Genomic DNA, 21,588 nt, shown 5'->3' on the forward strand with positions numbered 1-21,588 from the left:
GAAACCACAATACATGCAATATAATCCAGGCCTCTCTTAGTGCCACATTTGAATCAGGTTAACATAATCCCTCTGCACAGACTTCATGTGCTACCACTCACACAATAAGGCTGAATTTAGGAACTTCGACTCTTAGAAATTAAAGTCTGACTGTTCGGTCTATTCCCAGGTTGGTGCTCTTGTCTAAGTCCAACCACAATAAAAACCCACCACCATTCTACCAGCAGCTGAATTGTCCCATATCTCCCTCTCCCCAACACATCTAGACCTCCCAACACAAGTGACACTGTTACTGTATTCAGTACCTACATTGTCAGTCTGAACTGATTGTAAAAGGAACGGTTGAAGTACTTTTACTCTCCACAGAGCCCATGTGGAGAGATCTACTACAAGTAGTAAATGTCAGGATGTATTTTTGTTCGATTTTCTCCCACCACCAAAAACTGCAATAGCCCAACCAGCATTTTTGATTTACCAGTGTCACCAATTCCAGTGTATGCCAGTTAGCAACATTTTTACTGTGATATTTAATTGAGTTGTTGCTTTATGCTGCATTGGGTTATTTTGGACAGTCATATTTATAATCGGATCAGTCCATCTGAGTCGAACTACTTAAGCACAATTTTAACATGGGAGTCCATGTGAACCCTTCATTAAGGAGTCCCAAGTCAGTAGTAAACACAGAACCCTTAATAGCCTAGTTGTCAATAAAGCTGAGATTCACACTGAGAGGCACAACAGTTACTGGTGCCTTTTACTGTGTCTCCTGTGTTAACAGTGAATCTGTTTTCGTAGATCTTTAACTGCATGCGAATGAAATTCTCTGAAATTCCGATAAAGTTGGCTGGTCTCCTGCAGCACCCAGATCCCATCATTATCAATCACATGATTAGGTAAGTGAAAGGGTGTCGATATTGTGATTCACACGCTCAGACTTGTGACAATTATTAGACTCAACAACAACGTGAGTAGTTGAATATCTAGACCAATGCTGGACATTGTTTTAAAGGTCACACAGCACTTGACGGACTTCTTCGGTAACTTTATTCGCATTGAAAACTACCACCAACCTCCTGACCTTGCACCTGATGTAAAAGTGCTTCTTATCATGACCCCTGCAAAGTAAACAATGAGGGGTCACGTGGGGTTTTTAATCTAGCAAGGAAGCAATGACAAAGTCAATAAAGCCCTTGCCTAATGGTCAAAGAAGACTGGAAGAATATAATTCAATGGGCAAAGTTGCTGATAATTGTGCTAAAGCATCATTGACTGGAATTACTCGTGAGATTTTCAGGTTGCTGAAACTGAAGGGCAGCTCTCACCCAATACATTGTACACCAGGTCATTCTCCCTGAATATAATACATCAGCTCCAATGAATTGCATTGGTACTATACACCATCACATCAGACAATGGATTTAGCTACATAGTCATGTTATTATGTTCTAAAATGGGATAACTGGTAGTGATTTCTATTAAGAGGCTCCTATGCTATCACAAACTGGAAAAGTATTCACTTACAGCCTCTACTGTGGACCGTATGCACAGTTATATGTGATTTTGGGTGCAGTAGCAGACTGTTAGCAATTGGGTAAAGCAGGAGAATCTCCATAAAACATTCAGTACAGTAACGTGGAGGCTGGATAATATACAATTCTATCTTACAGCTGTTACAATAAGCAAAGGTTTCCATAATCTATGTGACATTTTGCAATTATTTAGAGGTTGTATTAGTGACGAAGTACAATGATACAGAGCATTATGGCTCTAAATCTCTTCTTATTGTTTGACACAGTGTGGATCCTAATGATCAGAAGAAAACAGCATGTTATGACATTGACGTAGAAGTTGATGACCCTTTGAAGAGTCAAATGAACAACTTCCTCCTTTCAACAACCAATCAGCAGGAAATCGCAGTGCTGGATATTAAGGTAAAGAAATATAAGGAAAATAAATATGAATTCCTTTTCCATTTCTATTTTCTGCAGCAATATAATAAGGCCATAAGAAGTACAAATTGAATTAGGCCATTGGGCCCCGCAGGCCTGCTCTGCCATTCAATAGGATTGTAGCTGAAACTTAATTCCTCCATATGTACTTTCCTGCAATTTCCCTGTAATCCTTGGTTTCCTTATGGATCAAGAATCTATCTATCTCGGCCTAGTTATACAGAAGGACTCTGCCTCCATAGCTCGCTGAGGCAAGAAGATCCAAAGACTCTCAGCCCTTAGAGAAAAGAAATTTGTCCTCTGGTCCTGGACCCTCCTACGAGGGAAAATATCTTCTCAGCATTTACTCTGTCCCCACACCTAGAGACTACAGCAGTTTCAGAAGATGATTCATCATCTCCTTCTCAAGGACAATTATGGATAGACAGACAGACATTCACATCCCATGACTAAATAAAAAGAAATTCCGAAGACTCCTATTGGACTTGAAACATTAACTCTCTTTCCCTCTCCACAGATACTGCCAGATCTGCTGACTTTCTCTAGCAGTATCTTTTATTTCACATTTGCAGCATCTGAAGTATTTCGCTTTACAAAAGTGGTGTGTTTCAGTGCAATTCACCCAAAAATCGATCAAAACCATTTGCTGAACTTCATGTGCAAATAATCCATGTGTTTTGGCAACAGTTAGCAAAATTCTACAACAAAATTGGTCGCTCTCTTGGGAGCTACCCACTCCTGCACACCCCCCAAAGAACAAATTAATCAGTATTCCCACTAATTCTATCTATTTGTGGACCTTCAAGGAGATTTAAAAAAGTTAAGCTGTTTCTTTGAACCACAAGGATAGAAACAGATTTTCAATATAAGTTTAACAGTACGCCGATGTAACTACTGGATGGTTTTGTACAGTTTTTGCTTGAAGTCATTTTCAGTTATTTTTATTCAAACTAGGATTTTACCATTGGTGTAAACGTGCTGATGTAACTAGGAAATACATGGGCATGCGACAAGACCTGCCCCAAATTTTAGTGCTGACAATAGGTGGCTCAGTGGTTAGCACTGCTGCCTCACAGCACCAGGGTCCCAGGTTTGATTCCAGCCTCAGGTGACTGTCTGTGTGGAGTTTGCACATTCTCCCAGTGTCTGCCTGGGATCCCCCTGGGTGCTGTGGTTTCCTCCCACAGTCCAAAGGTGTGCAGGCCAGGTAAATTGGCCATGCTAAATTGCCCATGGTGAGAGAAATGGGTCTGGGTGGGTTAATCTTCGGAGGGTCGGCGTGGACTGGTTGGGCCAAAGGGCCTGTTTCCACACTGTAGGGAATCTAATCTAATTAATTAAGTCTCAAGAGCTGCTGGCCAATCACTGACAATGGCAATTTTCAAGTGCAATACTACACAGTTTAAAATGTTAAAGTGAGGGGTCTGCTTCCATGACTCTTTTATACTTAAGTAGGCAAACTAAATAACCAAGACAAATGTCTTTGAGCAATCCATGTCCCTAAAAGGTGCAGCTTGTTGAGTTAATCCAGAAGACTTAGAATCCCTATAGTGTGGAAACAGGCCTTTCGGCCCTTCGAGTCTACACCCCTCTGAAGAGCATTCCACTCAGACCCATCCCCTACCCTATCCCTGTGGCCCTACCTTTCCCAGGGCTAACACACTGAATCTACACATCCCTGGACACTATGGGCAATTTAGCATGGCCGATCCACCCAAACTTCACCTTAGAAGGAAACCCGTGGAGACACAGAGAGAATGCGCAAACTCCACAAGAACAGTCGCCTAAGGCTGAATCGAACCCTGGTCCCTGGCACTGTGAAGCAGCAGTGCTAACCACTGAGCCAGTGTGCCGACTTGATACACAGTAAACAATGAATGTACAATAACAGTGCACTGATCACTAATTACCTGAGGCTGATGTGGCTGAATGTTGTAAGGCTCTATTAAAAACTCTTTCAATCAATCAATTCTTTCAAAAAATTCACCAAATACCCTTAGATAACACTTTCCAAACCCATGACTCTTTCCATATAGAAGGATAAAGGCAGCAAAAAATGGGTACATTACCACGTGCAAGTTCCCCTCCAAGCCACTCATGACCCCTGAGTTGCTAATAAATCGCTGTTCCTTCAGTATCATTGGGACAAAATCCAGGAATACCCTCCCTAACAGCATTGTGGGTCTACATACAGCACATGGGACTGTATGGAGTATCATGCTGAGGTTGTACAGTACATTGGTGAGGCCTCTTCTGGAGTACCGTGTATAGTTTGGGTCACTCTGTCATAGGAAGGATATTATTAAATTGGAGAGCGTCCAGAAAAGATTTCCCAGGATTTTGCCGGGACTGGAGGGTTTGAGTTACAGGGAGAGGCTGCATCGGCTGGGACTTTTTTCACTCGAGTGTCGCAGATTGAGGGGTGACCTTATAGAGGTTTATAAAATCATGAGGGGCATAAATGAGGTGAATACCAAACATCTTTTCCCTTGGGTGGGGAGATCAAAACTAGGGGCATGTTTTTAATGTGATAGGAAAAAGATTTAAAAGGAACCTGAGGGGTAACTTTTTCACACAGAAGGTGGTTCATGTGTGAAATGAACTGTCATAGGAAGTGGTAGATGCAGGTACAGTTATAACATTCAAAAGACATTTGGACAGGTACATGAATAGGAAAGCTTTAGAGGGATATGGACCAAATGTAGGTAAATGGGATTAGTTTAGTTGAGAAACTTGGTTGGCATGGATGAGTTGGACTGAAGGATCTGTTTCTGTGCTGTATGACTATAATACTCTAGCTCACCAAGGGCAACTAGGGATGGGCAATAAATGCTGGCATTGCCAGCGACCCCTACCTCCCATGAGTGAATAACAAAAACTCTCAAGAGCTTCATTCCAAAAATATACTATTATTGTATGTATCTGCCAAGCCATAAGCCCCCCAAAAAACTATAAATCTTCATGTTTCATTACAAAACAGCAGCTATTAACTGCAATTACAGTTTGAAAATCTGAATGTTGGAAGCTGGTTGTTCACTCCACTGAATGATAATTAATTTCTGTGGCTTGAAGGAGGGTCATTGGACATAATTCTGCTATCTTGGCAAAGGTGCTGCAGGCCTGCTGAATTTCACCAGCAATTTCTGTTTTTGTTTTAATCTATTTGGTGTTCTGAACCAGCATCTTCCTCACATTCCTTATGTTATACAAACCTTAGTTTCTATATTTTTCCATTGTGATTTCTTTGTGTCATCTGGCTGTGTATTGCACCTATAGTGACTGAATACCACGTGTGAGGAAAGGTTGCCACAGTGCACTTGAAATGATATGAGATAGTGAGCACTGAGTTTGTAATTTTTAAAGGCCTCTTTGAGAAGCAGTGATTATTTATTATGCAGTGCTTAGTGAGAGGCATGTAATTGGATTGAGGCTAGTCCTGCAAAAGGTGGTGATCAAACTTAATACATTATCCTGTAAAAATAAAATCACATGGTGATAGCCACTAGTGCTGCCACAGATATGTTTCAGGTTTACAGTTTGCCATCAAACAATGTTGGCTTCACGTTTGGCTGGGTTTTGACTGACAAATGTTTCAAATTTTGCGATAGCTCGGTAAAATTACTAGCAAGCTCAGGTAATAAACAGAGATAACTTTCCAGATTATTCCAACTACAGGTTGTTCTGCTATAACGCAACAGTGGCATTCCTCTGCCACCTCGTGTGCTATAGGAAATCAAGCTGTGGAAAACAGCTAGAGAAAATTACGCTGTAGAAGATCACTAATAGAAATTCGCTATGTCCATTCAGTAGAAAGTTTGTGTTATCCAAACAATGTTCACGATTCATCAATCGCATTATAGCCAATTTGCGCTAATGAAACATGTGTTATAGCAGAACGACCTGTATAGCTTAGATCATGCTTGCTCACTGGGTAGTCCAAATTTTCAAAAGATTTCTTTGCTCGCTTTGCTTCCCTTGGTAGCACACTCAGCCAAAACCCATGAGATTCTTGGACTTGATCACAAAAATCAAGGCTGCCTCTCCAGTGTATTTATTCCTCAAAACAGCATTATCTGATCATGACCATATTACTTTTTGTGGAAGCTTGCTACGTTTCTTGCATAACCATAGTGAGTATACTTCAAGAAATACTCCATTGGCTGCAAAAGTGAACGTAGAACTGTGCAGCACAGGAACGACCCCTTCGGCCCATGATGTTGTGCCAATATGATGCCAAATTAAACTAATCCTTTCTGTCTGCCCTTGGTCCGTATCCCTTCATTCCTTGCATATTCACACACTTATCTAAAAGTCTCTTGAGCATCTTATTGTATCTGCCTCCACCACCACCCTTGACAGCGCATTCCAGACTCCTACCACTCTCTGTTTAAAAAAAACCTGCCCCTCACATCTCCTTTGAACTTTCCCCCTCTCACCTTAAGTGCTTTGTGCTTTGAGATGTCCAGTGAGCCTGAAAAGCATTACTTAAATACGCATTTTTTAAGATTATAACTGTAAAGCTAAAAACTCAAATTGCAATGGAACTATGAAACTGTAGCCATAACTCAGTATACATTTCACAATAAATGAAAAATAGAATACTGCAGAAGCTGGAAATCAGAGACAAAAATTGCAGCCTAACTTGCTGATATTTTTGAGTATTTCTGTTTTTATTATAAAGTTCACATTATTGGTCAGCTTGTTAAATTGTCTTTGGAATAACAACAACTTGCAGTTAGTGTCTCAGATAGCAAAACATTACTTCAGAGGAATGTTATCAAACACTGACCCACATAAGGAGATATTAGGACAGATGACCAAACATTTGGACAAAAAGGTAAACTTTTAACGAAGCATCTTAAAAAAGAGGAGAGAGAAGTCGAGAGATTTAAGGAAGAAATGACTACATTTAGGGACTAAACAGCTGAATAATTTCAGAAACAACATACCAAACTATGCTATAATCAATTTTTATACATATTACTCCTTGTTGCTTTTCCCATTTAACTACAGAATCTGCCTGATGAACTAATAATCTTTAAAGCTTACAGATGATCTCCGGTTTGAAAAAGACAAGCAAATAAATATTATTAAAATGGAGAAAGAAATCAAGCTGAATTCAAATAGATATGTATCAACATTCAAGAAGAACTTTTAATTTTTGACTGTCACACAGAATACCAATAATGGAATTGAATCACTCGTCTCTTCCCTTAGTCACCTGTCTTTAGATGAAGAGACTGGGGGCATTCTGGCGAAGTTTGCCGATAATACGAAGTTAGGCTGACAGGCAGGTAGTTCTGAGGAGGTGGGGAGGCTACAGAAAGATTTAGACAGTTAGGAGAATGGTCCTGATGAAATTCAATGTGAGCAAATGCAAGGTCTTGCACTTTGGACAAAAGAACAAAGGCATGGACTATTTTCTAAACGGTGAGAAAACTCAAAGCTGTACAAAAGGATCTGGGAGTGCTGGTACAGGATTCTCTAAAGGTTGACTTGCAGGTTGAGTCCGTGGTTAAGAAAGCAAATGTAATATTGTCAGTTATTTCAAGAGGATTGGAATGTAAAAGCAGTGATGTATTACTGAGACTTTATGAAGCTCTGATTAGGCCCCATTTAGAATACTGTGTCCAGTTTTGGGTCCCTCCTCTCAGGAAGGACACACTGGCACCAGAACATGTCCAGCGGAGATTCACAAGGATGATCCCTGAAATGGTAGGCCTAACATACCACGAACGGCTGAGGATCCTGGCATTGTATTCATTAGAGTTCAGAAGGTTGAGGGGAGATCTGATAGAAACTTACCAGATAATGCATGGCTTAGAAAGGATGGATGCTGAGAAATTGTTTCCATCAGGTGGGGATATTAAGACTCGTGGGCACAGCCTTAGAATTAGAGAGGATCAATTTAAAACAGAAATGAGGAGACATTTCCTCAGCCAGAGAGTGGTCGGCCTGTTGAATTCACTGCCACGGAGTGTAGTGGAGGCTGGGACGTTAAAGGTCTTCAAGGCAGAGATTGATAAATTCTTAATCTCGCAAGAAATTAAGGAAGACGGGGAGAGTGTGGGTAAGTGGCGTTGAAATGCCCATCAGCCATGATTGAATGGCGGAGTGGACTCAATGGACGAATGGCCTTACATCCACTCCTTTTTCTTATGGTTCTACCCAAGGTATCAAGATGGGGAATTTCAGTGAATGTAACACTTTAGTGACAGAATTAAGTAACATCATACCGAGCTACGTCTTAGACAGAATGTGTGCTGTTCATTCTGTGAAACTTCAATTTGTATGAGCTTCCAAATCATAATTTAAGAGCCTGGAATCCAATGAAAGTCACGTACTGATTTGAGCTTCTCCATAGCAATGTATTTCAGACACTGATTAGATAGGACTTTGGGACTCATAGGGAGTTATTTTGATGGAAAGTTAAAAACAAGCATGAATTGGGACTGTGCTAATAAAACATGAAAGAGAAGGGATGTGTTGTAGCCACAAGGGGGCAGAAGTTCTGTTAGCTCTTCATTCCCTGTTTTCTGCATTTGCTGTCCTCCAAACCTCATCCTTCTCCCATTCCTCTTCCAAACGAAGGGGAAACCCAACAAGATGCCCATTTTATGTACACTGCATTATAGGAAGGATGTGGAAGCTTTGGAAAGGGTTCAGAGGAGATTTACTAGGATGTGGTCTGGTATGGAGGGAAGGTCTTACAAGGAAAGGCTGAGAGACTTGAGGCTGTTTTCATTGGAGAGAAGAAGGTTGAGAGGTGACTTAATTGGACATATAAGATAATCAAGGGTTAGATAGGGTGGACAGGGAGAGCCTTTTTCCTTGGATGGTAATAGCTAGCACATGGGGACATAGCTTTAAATTGAGCAGTGAAAGATATAGGACAGATGTCAGAGGTAGTTTCAACAGTAGTAGACTTGCCAACGTTAAGGGCATTTAAATAGTCATTGGATAGATATTTGGAGGAAAATGGAATAGTGTAGGTTAGATGGGCTTCAGATTGGTTTCATAGGTCGGCGCAACATCAAGGGCTGAAGGGCCTGTAATGTGCTGTAATGTCTTATGTTCTATTACCATGGACTCCCTTTTCTCCAGTTCCTCCTACACTTAAAGCAAAGTAGCACAACACTCACTTTCTTAATTGAAATCTTCAGAGGTTTTCCAGAATACATTTTGATGAAGTATTAGAAAATATGTCATAGATGATGTCCCAAAATGTCTTAAAGGGCTAAGGAAGTGAACACTGTAAGCTGACCATGGTTTTCAGCAGTGTTCAAACTCTCAGTAGAATTCTTTTGCTGTTTATTGTTAGGACATGGCATTATTGCTAACCCCTGATTTCCATGTAACCTCTTCAATTACTGCTAAATAGAAAATTTTTGTTAATCAGACCATATTAGTTGTCCTTCAGGAAGCTAGACTTTTGTACACTGACTCCTTCACCCAAGGTGGCATTCTGTGTTAAATATGAGCTAAACTGGGTTGTTGCAATTTAAGACCTGATCTTGGTCACCTTGAAGACTTAGTGTCTAAATTATCCAGTGGGCGTTATTTCAAGCAGGTTGGAGTGTAAGAGCAGGGAATTCTTACTGCAACTGTATAAGGTGCTAGTGAGACCACATCTGCAATACTGCGAGAAGTTTTGGTCACCTTATTTAAGGAATGATATCATTTCGTTGGAGGCAATTAGAATCAGAGATTCATACATTATGCAAACAGACCCTTCGGTCCAACTCATCAATGCCAACCAAATTTCCCAAACTAAATTAGTCCCATAACGGAAGAGGTTTCCTAGGATGATCATAGGGATGAGGGACTCTCTTCGGAGCAAAGGCTAAATAGGTCAGCACTCCACTCACTGAAGTTTTGAAGAATGAGAGGTGCTATCATTGAGGCATACTGGCATTTCAAGAGGCTTGACAGATCTGGCCAGGTATTCACGCAGGGAAGGTCTTTGCGGAAATGGGTGGGGAGGGAAATATATCCCTGGTCCGTTTATAGGTGGCGGAAATGTTGGCAGTTTATGCTGTGGTTGAGTGGAAGGTGATGATCCGGGGGGTTCTGTCCTTGTTGCGGTTGGAGGTGCGGGGTTTGAAGGCGGAGGTGCGGGATGTGGACGAGATGCATTGGAGGGCAACTTCAACCACGTGGGAAGGGAAATTGCGGTCTCTAAAGAAGGAGGCCATCTGGTGTGTTCTGTGGTGGAACTGGTCCTCCTGGGAGCAGATACGGCGGAGGCGTTGGGAATACAGGATGGCATTTTTGCAGGAGGTAGGGTGGGAAGAGGTGTAATCCAGGCAACTGTGGGAGTTGGTGAGTTTGTAAAAAATGTCAGTGTTAGGTCAGTAGTTATTGATGGAGATGGAGAGGTCCAGGAAGGGGAGGGAGGTGTCAGAGATGGTCCAGGTGAATTTAAGGTCGGAGTGGAATGTGTTGGTGAAGTTGATGAACTGCTCAACCTCCTTCCGGGAGCACGAGGTGGCGTCGATGCAGTCATTGATGTAGCGGAGGAAGAGGTGGGGAGTAGTGCCAGTGTAGCTACGAAGGATGGACTGTTCTACATAACCGACAAAGAGACAGGCACAGCTGGGGCCCATACGGGTGCCCATGGCTACCCCTTTCGTCTGGCTGAAGTGGGAGGATTCAAAGAGGAAATTGTTAAGTGTGAGGACTAGTTCAGCCAAACGAATAGAAGTGTCAGTGGAAAGGTACTGGTGGGAATGTCGATATTGTATCCGTAGCTCCTGATGCGGTTGCCTTTACATTGGGGAGACTGGCTACCTTCTCGCAGAGCGCTTTTAGGAAACATCGCCGGGACACCCGCACCAATCAACCCCACCATCCCGTGGCCGAACATTTCAACTCCCCCTCCCACTGTGTCAAGGACATGCAGGTCCTGGGCCTCCTCCATTGCCGGTCCCTCACCACTCGACGCCTGGAGGAGGAACACCTCATCTTCCGCCTCGGAACACTTCAACCCCAGGGCATCAATGTGGACTTCACCAGTTTCTCATTTCCCCTCGCCCCACCTTACCCCAGTTCCAACCTGCCAGTTCAGCACCATTCCCATGACCGGTCCTAGCTGCCAATCTACCTTCCCACTTATCCGCTCCACCCTCCTCTCCGACCTATCACCTTCATCCCCACCTCCATCCACCTAGTGCACTTTTAGCTACCTTCTCCCCAGCCCCACCCCCCCCCTCCCATTTATCTCTCCACCCCAGAGGCTCCCTGCCTCATTCCTGATGAAGGGCTTTTGTCCGAAGCATCGATTTTTCTGCTCCTCGGATGCTGCCTGACCTGCTGCCTGACCAGCACCACTCTAATCTTGACTCTGATCTCCAGCATCTGCAGTCCTTACTTCTGCCACACAGACAGACTGCTTGTCATTATGTATGTTCCCAAGATAGGAAAGGCATCTTGCTGCATGGCACACTGTGCCAGCTACCTGCACGCAAATGGAATGCAAGCTTTTTCAACTAAATGGCCATGTCAGAAAGTGGTGGGGAGTAATACTCAGTACAGTCATGGAGGTCTATATCAGTCAGGGAGTCCCCATACCATCAGTCATGGGCAAAGTCCGTACATTGTTCAGGGACTTGGTATAGTCAGTCATCCACTTGGACTGCTCATGGAGGTACGTCTGGCTACAACGTGGGGCAAGCTCAGACCTTTCGGGTCATCACAACATTGTTAGCCAACATCGTACGAACAGTTAGGGGTTTGTTCAATCGTGCCTAGAGAGCTGCTCCCTGGAGTCAGTCAGAGGTCTGGGCCCAATACAGTCTTGGGTCCGTGCACTGATCTCTGGGGTGAGTGCAAAGGATGACTGTAGGGCCAGAGGGGAATGCAGCTATGTGCCATAAGCAGCAATGACTCCTGTGCAATTACGTTGCTGGTGAGGGACAATGTCAGATTGCCACTGCTTGTTTGGGTGCACAGCAGCCTCTTAAAGATGGCGCGGGTGCCAGTTATGCTGTTTGTCAGCAGATATACAGAGAGTGGCAAGCTGCTTTTGGAATCGAGTGTGATAAGATGGGGTTTGAAGTAGGTGAATAGAGATCATAGATGAAGGATAGTTAATGAAGCAAATTTAGTAGGATTGCAGAACAGTTACTGCAGTTTTTAAAAGCAAGTAACCCTGGTACTAATTATTAGCCCAAATTACAGATCTGCTTATTGAAGCATAGTTGAAGTATAGTTTGCAGGCAAACCGGAGCTGAGATTCAGCCAGCAACCAGTAGCTGATTGGTCTGTGGACCAGTGACCAGGTATCGATGATAGAGGTCTTCTGCTTGCCAGCAACCATTTGATGGTAGTTCACGTTGCTGAATAGCTTGGGGTTGTGAACAAGAGAATGAGAAGCCTTCTGATCAACACCAGTTCAGGAGCATTCTCTGCTCTATGCAATGAAAGCCACTTTATCTTTCTTTCTGTTGTTGCTATAAGCTGTGAAGTTTAATAGGTCAGAGACATTTTATAAGTTTGAACCAACCATCCTGTGGTTCTTGCAAACCTGTGAAACGATCCAGAGAAGGAATACAGAGAATAGGTCTCTGATCAACACCAGAACCATCTCAGCAAATGCTATGAACAGAGATCACTGAACTGTTTTCCCAATTTTTCTTCCATCCATAACACCCATTTTTTCCCCTATCCTAATATGTGTAGTAAAGGGTACGTTTATAAGAGGGTTAGAGTTTTAGTAGAGATATATACACCAGTACTTCAGAAATGTTTACTTTAGCTATGGTCCATTTACTTGTAATAAATAGTAATTTTTGTCAATACAGAATCCTGGTTTCTGTCAACTGTATTCTGTAAAATACAGTTTCGCATGACCTTCATTGCTCAGACCTTTGAGTAGAGTTGGGATCATTCCTGATGAATGGCTTCTGCTCGAAACATTGATTCTCCTGCTCCTCGGATGCTGCCTAGCCTGCTGTGCTTTTCCAGCACCACACTCTCGACTCTGATCTTCAGCATCTGCAGTCCTCACTTTCTCTCCTACAGGAGTTGGGATGTTGGGTTTGTAAAAGATGTTGGTGAGACCTCTTCTGGAGTACTGTGTCCAGTTCTGGTCACCCTGTTATAGGGAGGATATTATTAAGTTGGAATGGGTTCAGAAAAGATTTAGCAGGATATTCCTGGGAATGGTGGGTTTGAGTTGTAAGGAGAAGCTAGACAGGCTGAGACTTCAGGGGTGACCGGTTAGAGGTTTATAAAATCATGAGGGTACAGATAAATTGGATGGCAGGTTACTTTTTCTCAGGGTGGGGGATTTCATACGAGGAGGCATATTTTTAAGGTGAGAAGAGAAAGATTTTAAAAAGACATAAGGTGCAATTTTTACACAGCGGGTGGTTCATGTGTGGAATGAACTTCCAGAGGAAGTGGTAGCTGCATGTACAGTTGTAACATTTAAAAGATATTTAGATAACTACATGAATAGGGAATATTTGGAGGGATATGGGCCAAGTGCAGACAAGTAGGACTTGTTTAGTTTGGGATTATGGTCAGCATGGTCTGATGGGACCAAAGAGTGTATTTTCATGCTCTATAATTCATTGTACGTTATAGAATCATTTTTTTTTGAGACGATTCTGAGAATAGCAACATTCAATTTCCAGCGTGCTGCCTCGGTGAGTCAGAACAATATTTTCGCAAGAGTTCAATAAGGAGGCATTGGCATAGAATTAGAAGCAAGGGGTCACGCCTAACAAATTTACTGGAATTCTTTAAGAAGGTAAACACTCTAAATGTGTGGAAATTGACTTAGATTTTCAAATTCCATTTGATAATGGTTCTATTGGTTAATTTTTTTAAATCAACTGTAAAATAGTAAACAGTTTTGAAAATTGACTTGGAAATGGAGAGTGGAGGCTGATGAGTAGGGATTAAAAAATGAACATTTCTCAAACTGTGGGTTATTTTGTTTACAGAATTTATAAATTGAGAGACTTGGAAATAATATGCAATGACACAAAAAATCTGTGACATGGGGGAGTGAGTTCAGCATAATAATTAGGTGGATTAAGAGGTTGAATTTAACATGAATTTATAAATGCGAGGTTATACCTGAACAAGGATTCAATGGTAATGTGTGTCACTTATCAAAGGTGAAAAGCAAAAAATCTTAGCTGTGAGATTGTGCACTAGAAAACATTCATCAATATTCCTTTTGTTAGCAAGGTTAGCTTTGTTTTGAGATGTATGTATGGAAATATGATGATGAGTCGAATTTGGTTATTACAGTCTCCTAGGAGAAAGTGAGGACTGCAGATGCTGGAGATTAGAGTTGAAGATTGTGGTGCTGGTTAAAGCATAGCCAGTCAGGCAGCATCCAAGGAGCAGGAGAGTCAACGTTTCGAGCATAAGCCCTTCATCAGGAATATAGTCTTCTGCTAATCAGAAAAAAATACTTTTGAAATATTATGCTTATTTTGAATGCTCTGCCTCTAGTTGTATATTGATGTGCTGTTAATGGTTTGTGGTAATATAATAAAGGTTATGAAGGAAGGATATTGAAATTAAACAGGTTTTCATGGAAATAGTTAAGGGGAAATTAATCTAGTTCGGTTAAAAATCAGGACAGTGTAATTGAAATTTATGATGAGAACTGGTATTATGATTCAATGGAATTAAGAATTGGATTGCAGCAGATACTTAACCTCGCGAGTTAACTTCTGGAGCAAAGACTGGCCTCAGTCTGATCTTTGCCTCATCTTGCTTTATGAAGACTGTATTAGCTTTTCTGCCCCTTCCCACTGGAAGTCACAACCCTTCTGTATCCTCTTATTGTTACAATGAGTGACATCGTTTTGTTTTTATAAAGGTGTTAAAGGTTCTTTGATTAAAATATTAAATTTCTAAACAGAGTATAGGTCACCTCCTATTTTGATGGAGTACTGGAGAAGGAGAGAGTATATATAGTCAGTGCCCCTAGGACTTAGCAATACTGATGCCAGATATCTCTAATAGTCTTTGTATTCTGAGTGGCATTCGTCAGTTAGTTCTGAATTTTGCTCTAGTGGATTTGCTAAGAATTGGTCTATAAGTGCCCAGGAGGCAAAGGGTTGAGGGACTGTACTGAAATCTGACCACTGCCGACCTCACATTCTTGTACTCCTGTTGATTTATCATCAGCCATTTCATGACTTTGATCTCTTTTCACGCTGCTTAATAAATTATCACGTCAGTGTTTATATGGAAATTAATATGAACATTGGTATGCAAGGGTAGCGATGTGAAGGTCCAAGAGTTGAGCTCAGTTTATTTTTCTAGTTCGCTTGAGGAGATTTGGTTTGCTTTCATGTCGAGGGATTACAGAAGCCATGAGCTCACAGAATCATACTGGCTGTGATTACCTCAGACTGTGGTGACCCTGCTGTGTGAGGCAGAGTAATCTCTAGAATAGAAACAGCAAATGATGGAATTACATATAAGATCCTTCAGTACTGACAAATAAAAAGATGACCTGCCAATTCCAGTGTAAAAAGCAAATCCTCACACAAATCCACCCTCCGGATTCTTTTGTTTTTGTATAATAAATTATTCTGCTCTTCACATTAATGGCCACAGTACAATTTTTGTTTTTATTTTTGCAAAGAGAAGCTTTGTTTTTTGAGATTTCAGTGCCTCCTCACGGCTGGGACTGACATATGGCAGACCATAATGCTGCCTGTTGAAGCAGCAAATCTGGGTTCGGTGACTTGTCCAAGAGGCACTGTGTTAGCCTGCTGCTCCTGCTGGGCAATTTCCCCAATTCAACCAGAGGCAAGAACAGACCAGTATGGACAACTCGCCCACTGGCAGCAGCAAAGTGATTAGGCACCTGAGGAGTTTAATAAGCGAAGCTCCCACTATTTACTGGTGATTGCACAACTTTATGCAACTTGCACACTCTCCCCTGTCTCCTGAAACCTGACCAGTGAAAACTGGGGGCTGTTAAGCAACCAGCAGAGGGCTAGTAGCGAGGCTTTATGGAGAGAGACAGAGGAGCACTTCATTTTCACACAACTAGGTCAGTCTGTCCTCAGTTTGGAGGGATTTAACAATGGAGTGGCACTCAGTTATGTCGAATTCACTTGAAGGGGTTTGTGATCAGACTGAAAATAATGGTGCAAAGACACCACAAAGAACCTGCTGAGCAACCACTGGGGGCAACAGGAAGTCAAACATGGATGAAGAAATATGTTTGCCATCAACCCCCACCCAAGCACTTCTGCCTCAAGACATGGCAGAGGTCATACCCTGAATGTACTCCAGTATCCGCAATGCCTCAGGTAGCTCAGATTTCTCCCTGTCTGTCTCTGCGCCTTCGGTAAAGTATGGCCCTCACTGCAGGTCCTTCATCTACATGGTATCTAGCAGACAGTGACCTGACCAATTCACTGGCCTTGTTGTCAATGTCCACCCAACACAACGCATGACCCAGAGTTGAATCGTGAGGGTGTACTCATGCTCAGGAAGAAATGTCTTAATGTTAAAGAGAGCAAAACTTCGTGAATTATGTTTTAATATTTTATCTTTAAAAATGGTGTGTTTTGCGCTGGTATATATTTCCACAAAACTATTTTAATTTTTGGCCAAGATGTCACAAAGGAGACATTGTCATAGCATGAAAAGAATAATGTGACTGATTTGAAGTGTAAACTAGGTGAACTTCGTGGAAGGATTACAGAAATCTGTATTTTAACTGTTGAAAGACAAGACTTTTATTATTTACTTATGGGATGTAGACATTACTGGCTGGCCAACATTTACTAACTTATAATAATTGTATTAAATAATGTGGATCAGCTCACACCAAACGTTTACTTCAAGCTAAGTCAGAAAAATCGAATCCCAGGAGATGAAAGGAAATCAGCAAGAAACAAATTTAAAGCAAATGTCAATAATTCAGACAATAAGACACAATAACTTAAAAGTGATAGTTTATAATCTACTAGGCAACATGACAAAGATGGAGAAAGTGAGGTCTGCAGATGCTGGAGATCAGAGATGGAAATGTGTTGCTGGAAAAACGCAGCAGGTCAGGCAGCACCTAGGGAACAGGAGAATCGACGTTTCGGGCATTAGCCCTTCTTCAGGAAGAAGGGCTAATGCCCGAAACGTCGATTCTCCTGTTCCCTAGATGCTACCTGACCTGCTGCGCTTTTCCAGCAACACATTTCCAACATGACAAAGATAGCAACCTCCAAGTTATTCTTGATATTATTTAATGACTTTCTTAGTATCGCTAATTTATAGTGCTGTGCAGGCTGTTGTTTGGAAATATGAGTAATAAAGTTCAGTCCATGACAAAAACATAACTTACTGAAAAGGCTCAGCAGGTCTGGCAGCATCCATAGAAAGAAATCAGAGTTAACATTTCAAGTCAAGTGACTCTCTTCCTGTGAACATCTTCAGTCCATGACTGTTGTTTTACTCACTAGTCTATTATGATGAGTTATTTCAGAGCTTTTACATTTAATGAGTTATACTCATGAAAGACAGTAGTGCTGTAAAGCCTAAAGCTGATCTCAAAACTGGATAAAAGCAGTTATATCAAGATATACAATGGCCAGAAGAATTACTTTCCTCCAGATATGTAGGACAAACTTTCAACAGTCAGCACAGTGACAATGAACATTTTAAAATGGAGTTGAGAAAAAGGATTGAAGTGCTTACAGGTTAATTGTAGAAATTGTAATCAATCCATTCAGACATCATGACATATATCTGGGAAAGTGGGACTTCAAACTGGATCTTCTGTCCCAGAGGTGGTGGCACTAACACTGTGCCAGAAGACCATTCTTCTGAATTTGAGATTTTTAATCACTCTATTATGAAATACTTCTGGGTTGGTGTTGGAATTTGAACCCAAGCCTTCTGGTCCGGAGGTCAGGACACTATGACTGGAACCACAAGAGCCTCTAAAAGGGTTAACATAGCTAATCTATGGAACGCTGCTTCCTGCCCTATTAGGGCCATCAAGAATGCATTTGCCAAACAATGTTAGCCATGTTGAAATATGAATTGTGGTTTGCGTATTGTCTGCTAAATGAAGCAGGATGGCTTTTTCCATGTTTCCGCCAATAACGCACTCAGACTACACTGCAAGAGATGAGCAAAAGTAATAATTGCTGACTTACACACACATTTTGTACTTTGCTGTTTTGCTACATTTTGATCATCTGATGACGCAGTGAAGATTCTGAAAGTGTTTTGATAGAATAATAAGTGGTTATGTTATTTTCTAGATTCATGACACAATTGAATCTATCAATCAGTTGAAGATCCAACGTGACTTCATGCTGAGCTTCAGCAACCACCCACAAGAGTTCATCCAGGATTGGATAAAGTCACAATGTCGAGATTACAAGGTAAGAACACAAGAAGAAGCCACTGCATTTAGTACATTCAGTTGTGACTTATTGCAATCTTCAAAATACAAAAGACGAGGCCAGAATATCAAAAGAATTACCAGGATTTCCTGTTTGATTCCTGGGCACATGACTGACTGTACACCTAGATATCGAGGTGAGAAAAGGACAGGATATTGCAAGTTATCGATAATACTGGTCTAAAATATGGGAACCAAAATAATCTAAACTAAGATCATTGAAGGTCATAAAGTTTGCAACAGATTTTCTAAACTTTGCTCTCCCTGAAATGCAACAACCTGTTGAATGATATTAAGGTTTGACCTCGTGGCGCAAGTTATTTTATTTTGGTATCAGCAGTTCAGCCCCTCAACACATCAAACTCTCTGACAGGTTTTGAGAAGATTTGTGGCTCAGGTTGAGGTTCTGGATGTAGGTTTGCTCGCTGAGCTGGAAGGTTCATTTTCAGATGTTTCGTCACCATACTAGGTAATACCATCAGTGAGTCTCTGGATGAAACCTTCATCTGGAGGCTCACTGAAGATGTTACCCAATATGGTGACAATATGTCTGAAAAAGAAACCCCTCTAACAAGCTCATTCGCTTCTGTCCAAATGCCTTGTAGATTATTTGAAATAATTACTTGTGTTCAATTTACAGTGATTTTAATGTATACCATCTAGTTCAGAGGGCCTGGCTTTTCTATTTACCCTGCATAATTAAATATCTTTTCATCTAGGATTTATCCATCGTGTTATATTTCAAAGGTATTGCTGGAGCTTTGATTCACTTCAGTACCAGAAAACAGCCCATGTCTTAACATGAACAGGGGAAAAAGACATAAACACATCAGTAATGGGAAAAAAAAAGCTATAACTATTTCCTTACTTAAGTAACTCCTGAAGTTTAGGCTGTTAAAATACCTGCATCATTTTGAAGCTGATTTTTGGCTCCATATTTGACCTCATATTGTGAATAAATATGCAGAATAATTGAGGAAGTTGGTGACATAAAGAATTAGAACCAGGAATCAGCTGCTTTGTCCCTGAGTCTGTTCCACCAATTCAGTACGATCATAGTTGATTTGATTACTCCATATTGCTGCCTGTCCCATCACCTTTCACCCCCATATCTAGCAAGAAGTTAATTATCTCTGCCTAAATACGCTTCGCTATTCAGGCAGTATTAACACTGCTTCTTTGCTAGTTGAAACTCACATATCAATACAAACAAAGTCAATTCATTGGAGTCCAGAAAAAACAAGTTAAATATTATCTTCCACCTGCATAGTTGAACAGTTGCCAGTGACCAGCAGGTCAGGGAACATGAGCTGATCTTGAATTACAGTCGTATACAAGTGACATCTTGTTCTGGCTTTTTGCACACTGCCTTCAGCAACTAACTGTGTGTAAAGTGTTCAAACAGAAAGGAAGTACTATAAAGGATTACCCTAATTATCTTTTGCAGATACCATTTCAAAAGACACTGGCTATGCAATTATGTAGTGGGAAACTGGCAAAAGAATGTTGCAAGTTTTGGCTTGACATTCTATTGCCATTGTTTCAGTAAAGGTATTAATCATTTTAAACACCACCACCAAAATCACAAAGGGTGAAATTACAGTTGGTGTTTAATACATGGTGTAAAATTGTATTAAACACCACATTCTTCAAAACTATAAAAGTCAAGCAACTTGTTGCTCAGTGTAATTTGTGTCTGTAGGATTGTGATAATGTTTCCAATACTCTTGGTGATCTACTTGCCCAAGTAATTTCAGAGTGATGCTATGGAAGTAGGGCAGCCCTAGCTGAAGGCAGGTAGAACTCCGTTCTCGCTGCTGGCATTGCTAGTGAAAGGGTGTTTATGAAGAAATCATTTTCTGAAATTTTTTATCTTGTGCTAAATGTTTAAAATTCAGTTTAATTTTATTGCAATTGAGTTGCACTGTGGTTGTTTAATTTTGACATTTGATGTGCGAAGCTTCTAAGGTTTATTATGCTCTGAATTGGATCCAGATTATGACTGATGTCATTGGAAATCCAGAAGAGGAGAGAAGGGCTGAGTTTTATCATGAGCCATGGACACAGGAAGGGGTTGGACGATTCATCTTCTCAAAGGTACAAGAAATATTGTTCACAATGATATATTTTTGTCTGTGTGGTCTGTAAAGACTACACAGACAAGTCCCCAGATTGCAAATAGGTTTGATTTTTGGGGTCTGTTTGTTTGTTGATTCGTACGCAAGTTGGAACACAGTACAGCGCAATATAAAGCAGCTCTTCGTAAGTACAGAAAATGTTCAATGTAGGGTCTTCGACATTACAGCATTGTATGGGACTGTGTTTGTAAGTACAAGTGTTCATAAGTTGGCCATTCGTAAATCCCCTACACAATGGAGTAATGTGGATCACATTTGAAGTTCACATTCCTGTTGTTTATGTCTCCAGTTGCTGATGTTTCTATTTAGTACTGAATCAACAAATAAGACAGCCATAGAGCATAATATTATGGAAAACTGAATGGCCATATTAAATAGAAATGCTGCAAGTGGCCAAAAAATCAGACAGCATTATGGAAAGTAAAACAGAATTAAATTTTCAGATGATCTTTCCTCTAAATTGGATTCATGAAATGTTATCACATATAGACACTGATTACTTGGATTATTATAACCACATTGGCAAGCTGGGACCACAGGCATCCGATTTGCTTCCAGGTTTGAGGAGAAAACCTGTCATAATCAGCTATTTCCTCGTACCACATTTACCATGAGATTTCTACTCTCTCAAGTTTCCTGGTTAACCATGGATATGTTTTCTGTGCGAACAACGTTGTTTATGGGTTGACTGAGTCCTAAGTTTCTATTTCTTTCCTTTTCTTCTGAGGAAATAGCTGGGTCTTTGCTCAGCATCTTGAACTGCAGATACACCTAGAGCCCAGAGATGTGAAAATGAAGACTCAGTGTGATACTGCTAACCTTCTGCAGAATTCTGTTTCACAGAACTCATCCACACTTGCAAGTTTACTCCACATGCTGTACTACAAAATCTTTTTTTTTCTCCCTTCCACAACACCCTCAATATTTTGTAACCATTTTGCCTTTTTGGTTGCTCACTAGTTTTCTGAGGCTGCCTGGAAGTTTGATGAAGAGAACATATGCAAACTTAGATGATTCTAGCCATCACCATCTCAAAAGAAAACAGGAGTTAGACTTGGGAGTTTAGATGTCTTTATAATGAAACATGCAGTCAAACCCTATTGGT

At 41.1% G+C, this 21,588-nt stretch overlaps 1 protein-coding gene across 1 annotated transcript in view; it reads left to right on the forward strand.

Moving 5' to 3' along the window:
• Positions 1–21,588, forward strand: part of LOC122539941 (SWI/SNF-related matrix-associated actin-dependent regulator of chromatin subfamily D member 2-like) — a 44,866-nt gene that overhangs the window by 16,822 nt on the left and 6,456 nt on the right. Inside the window, exons 9-12 of the mRNA XM_043675139.1 lie at positions 796–893; positions 1,796–1,931; positions 18,203–18,325; positions 20,341–20,442. Of these exons, the coding sequence (XP_043531074.1) occupies positions 796–893; positions 1,796–1,931; positions 18,203–18,325; positions 20,341–20,442 (459 nt within the window). The remainder of the gene's footprint in view (positions 1–795; positions 894–1,795; positions 1,932–18,202; positions 18,326–20,340; positions 20,443–21,588) is intronic.

The sequence above is a fragment of the Chiloscyllium plagiosum genome, chromosome 33 (genome assembly GCF_004010195.1).
Source record: "Chiloscyllium plagiosum isolate BGI_BamShark_2017 chromosome 33, ASM401019v2, whole genome shotgun sequence".
NCBI lineage: Eukaryota > Metazoa > Chordata > Chondrichthyes > Orectolobiformes > Hemiscylliidae > Chiloscyllium > Chiloscyllium plagiosum.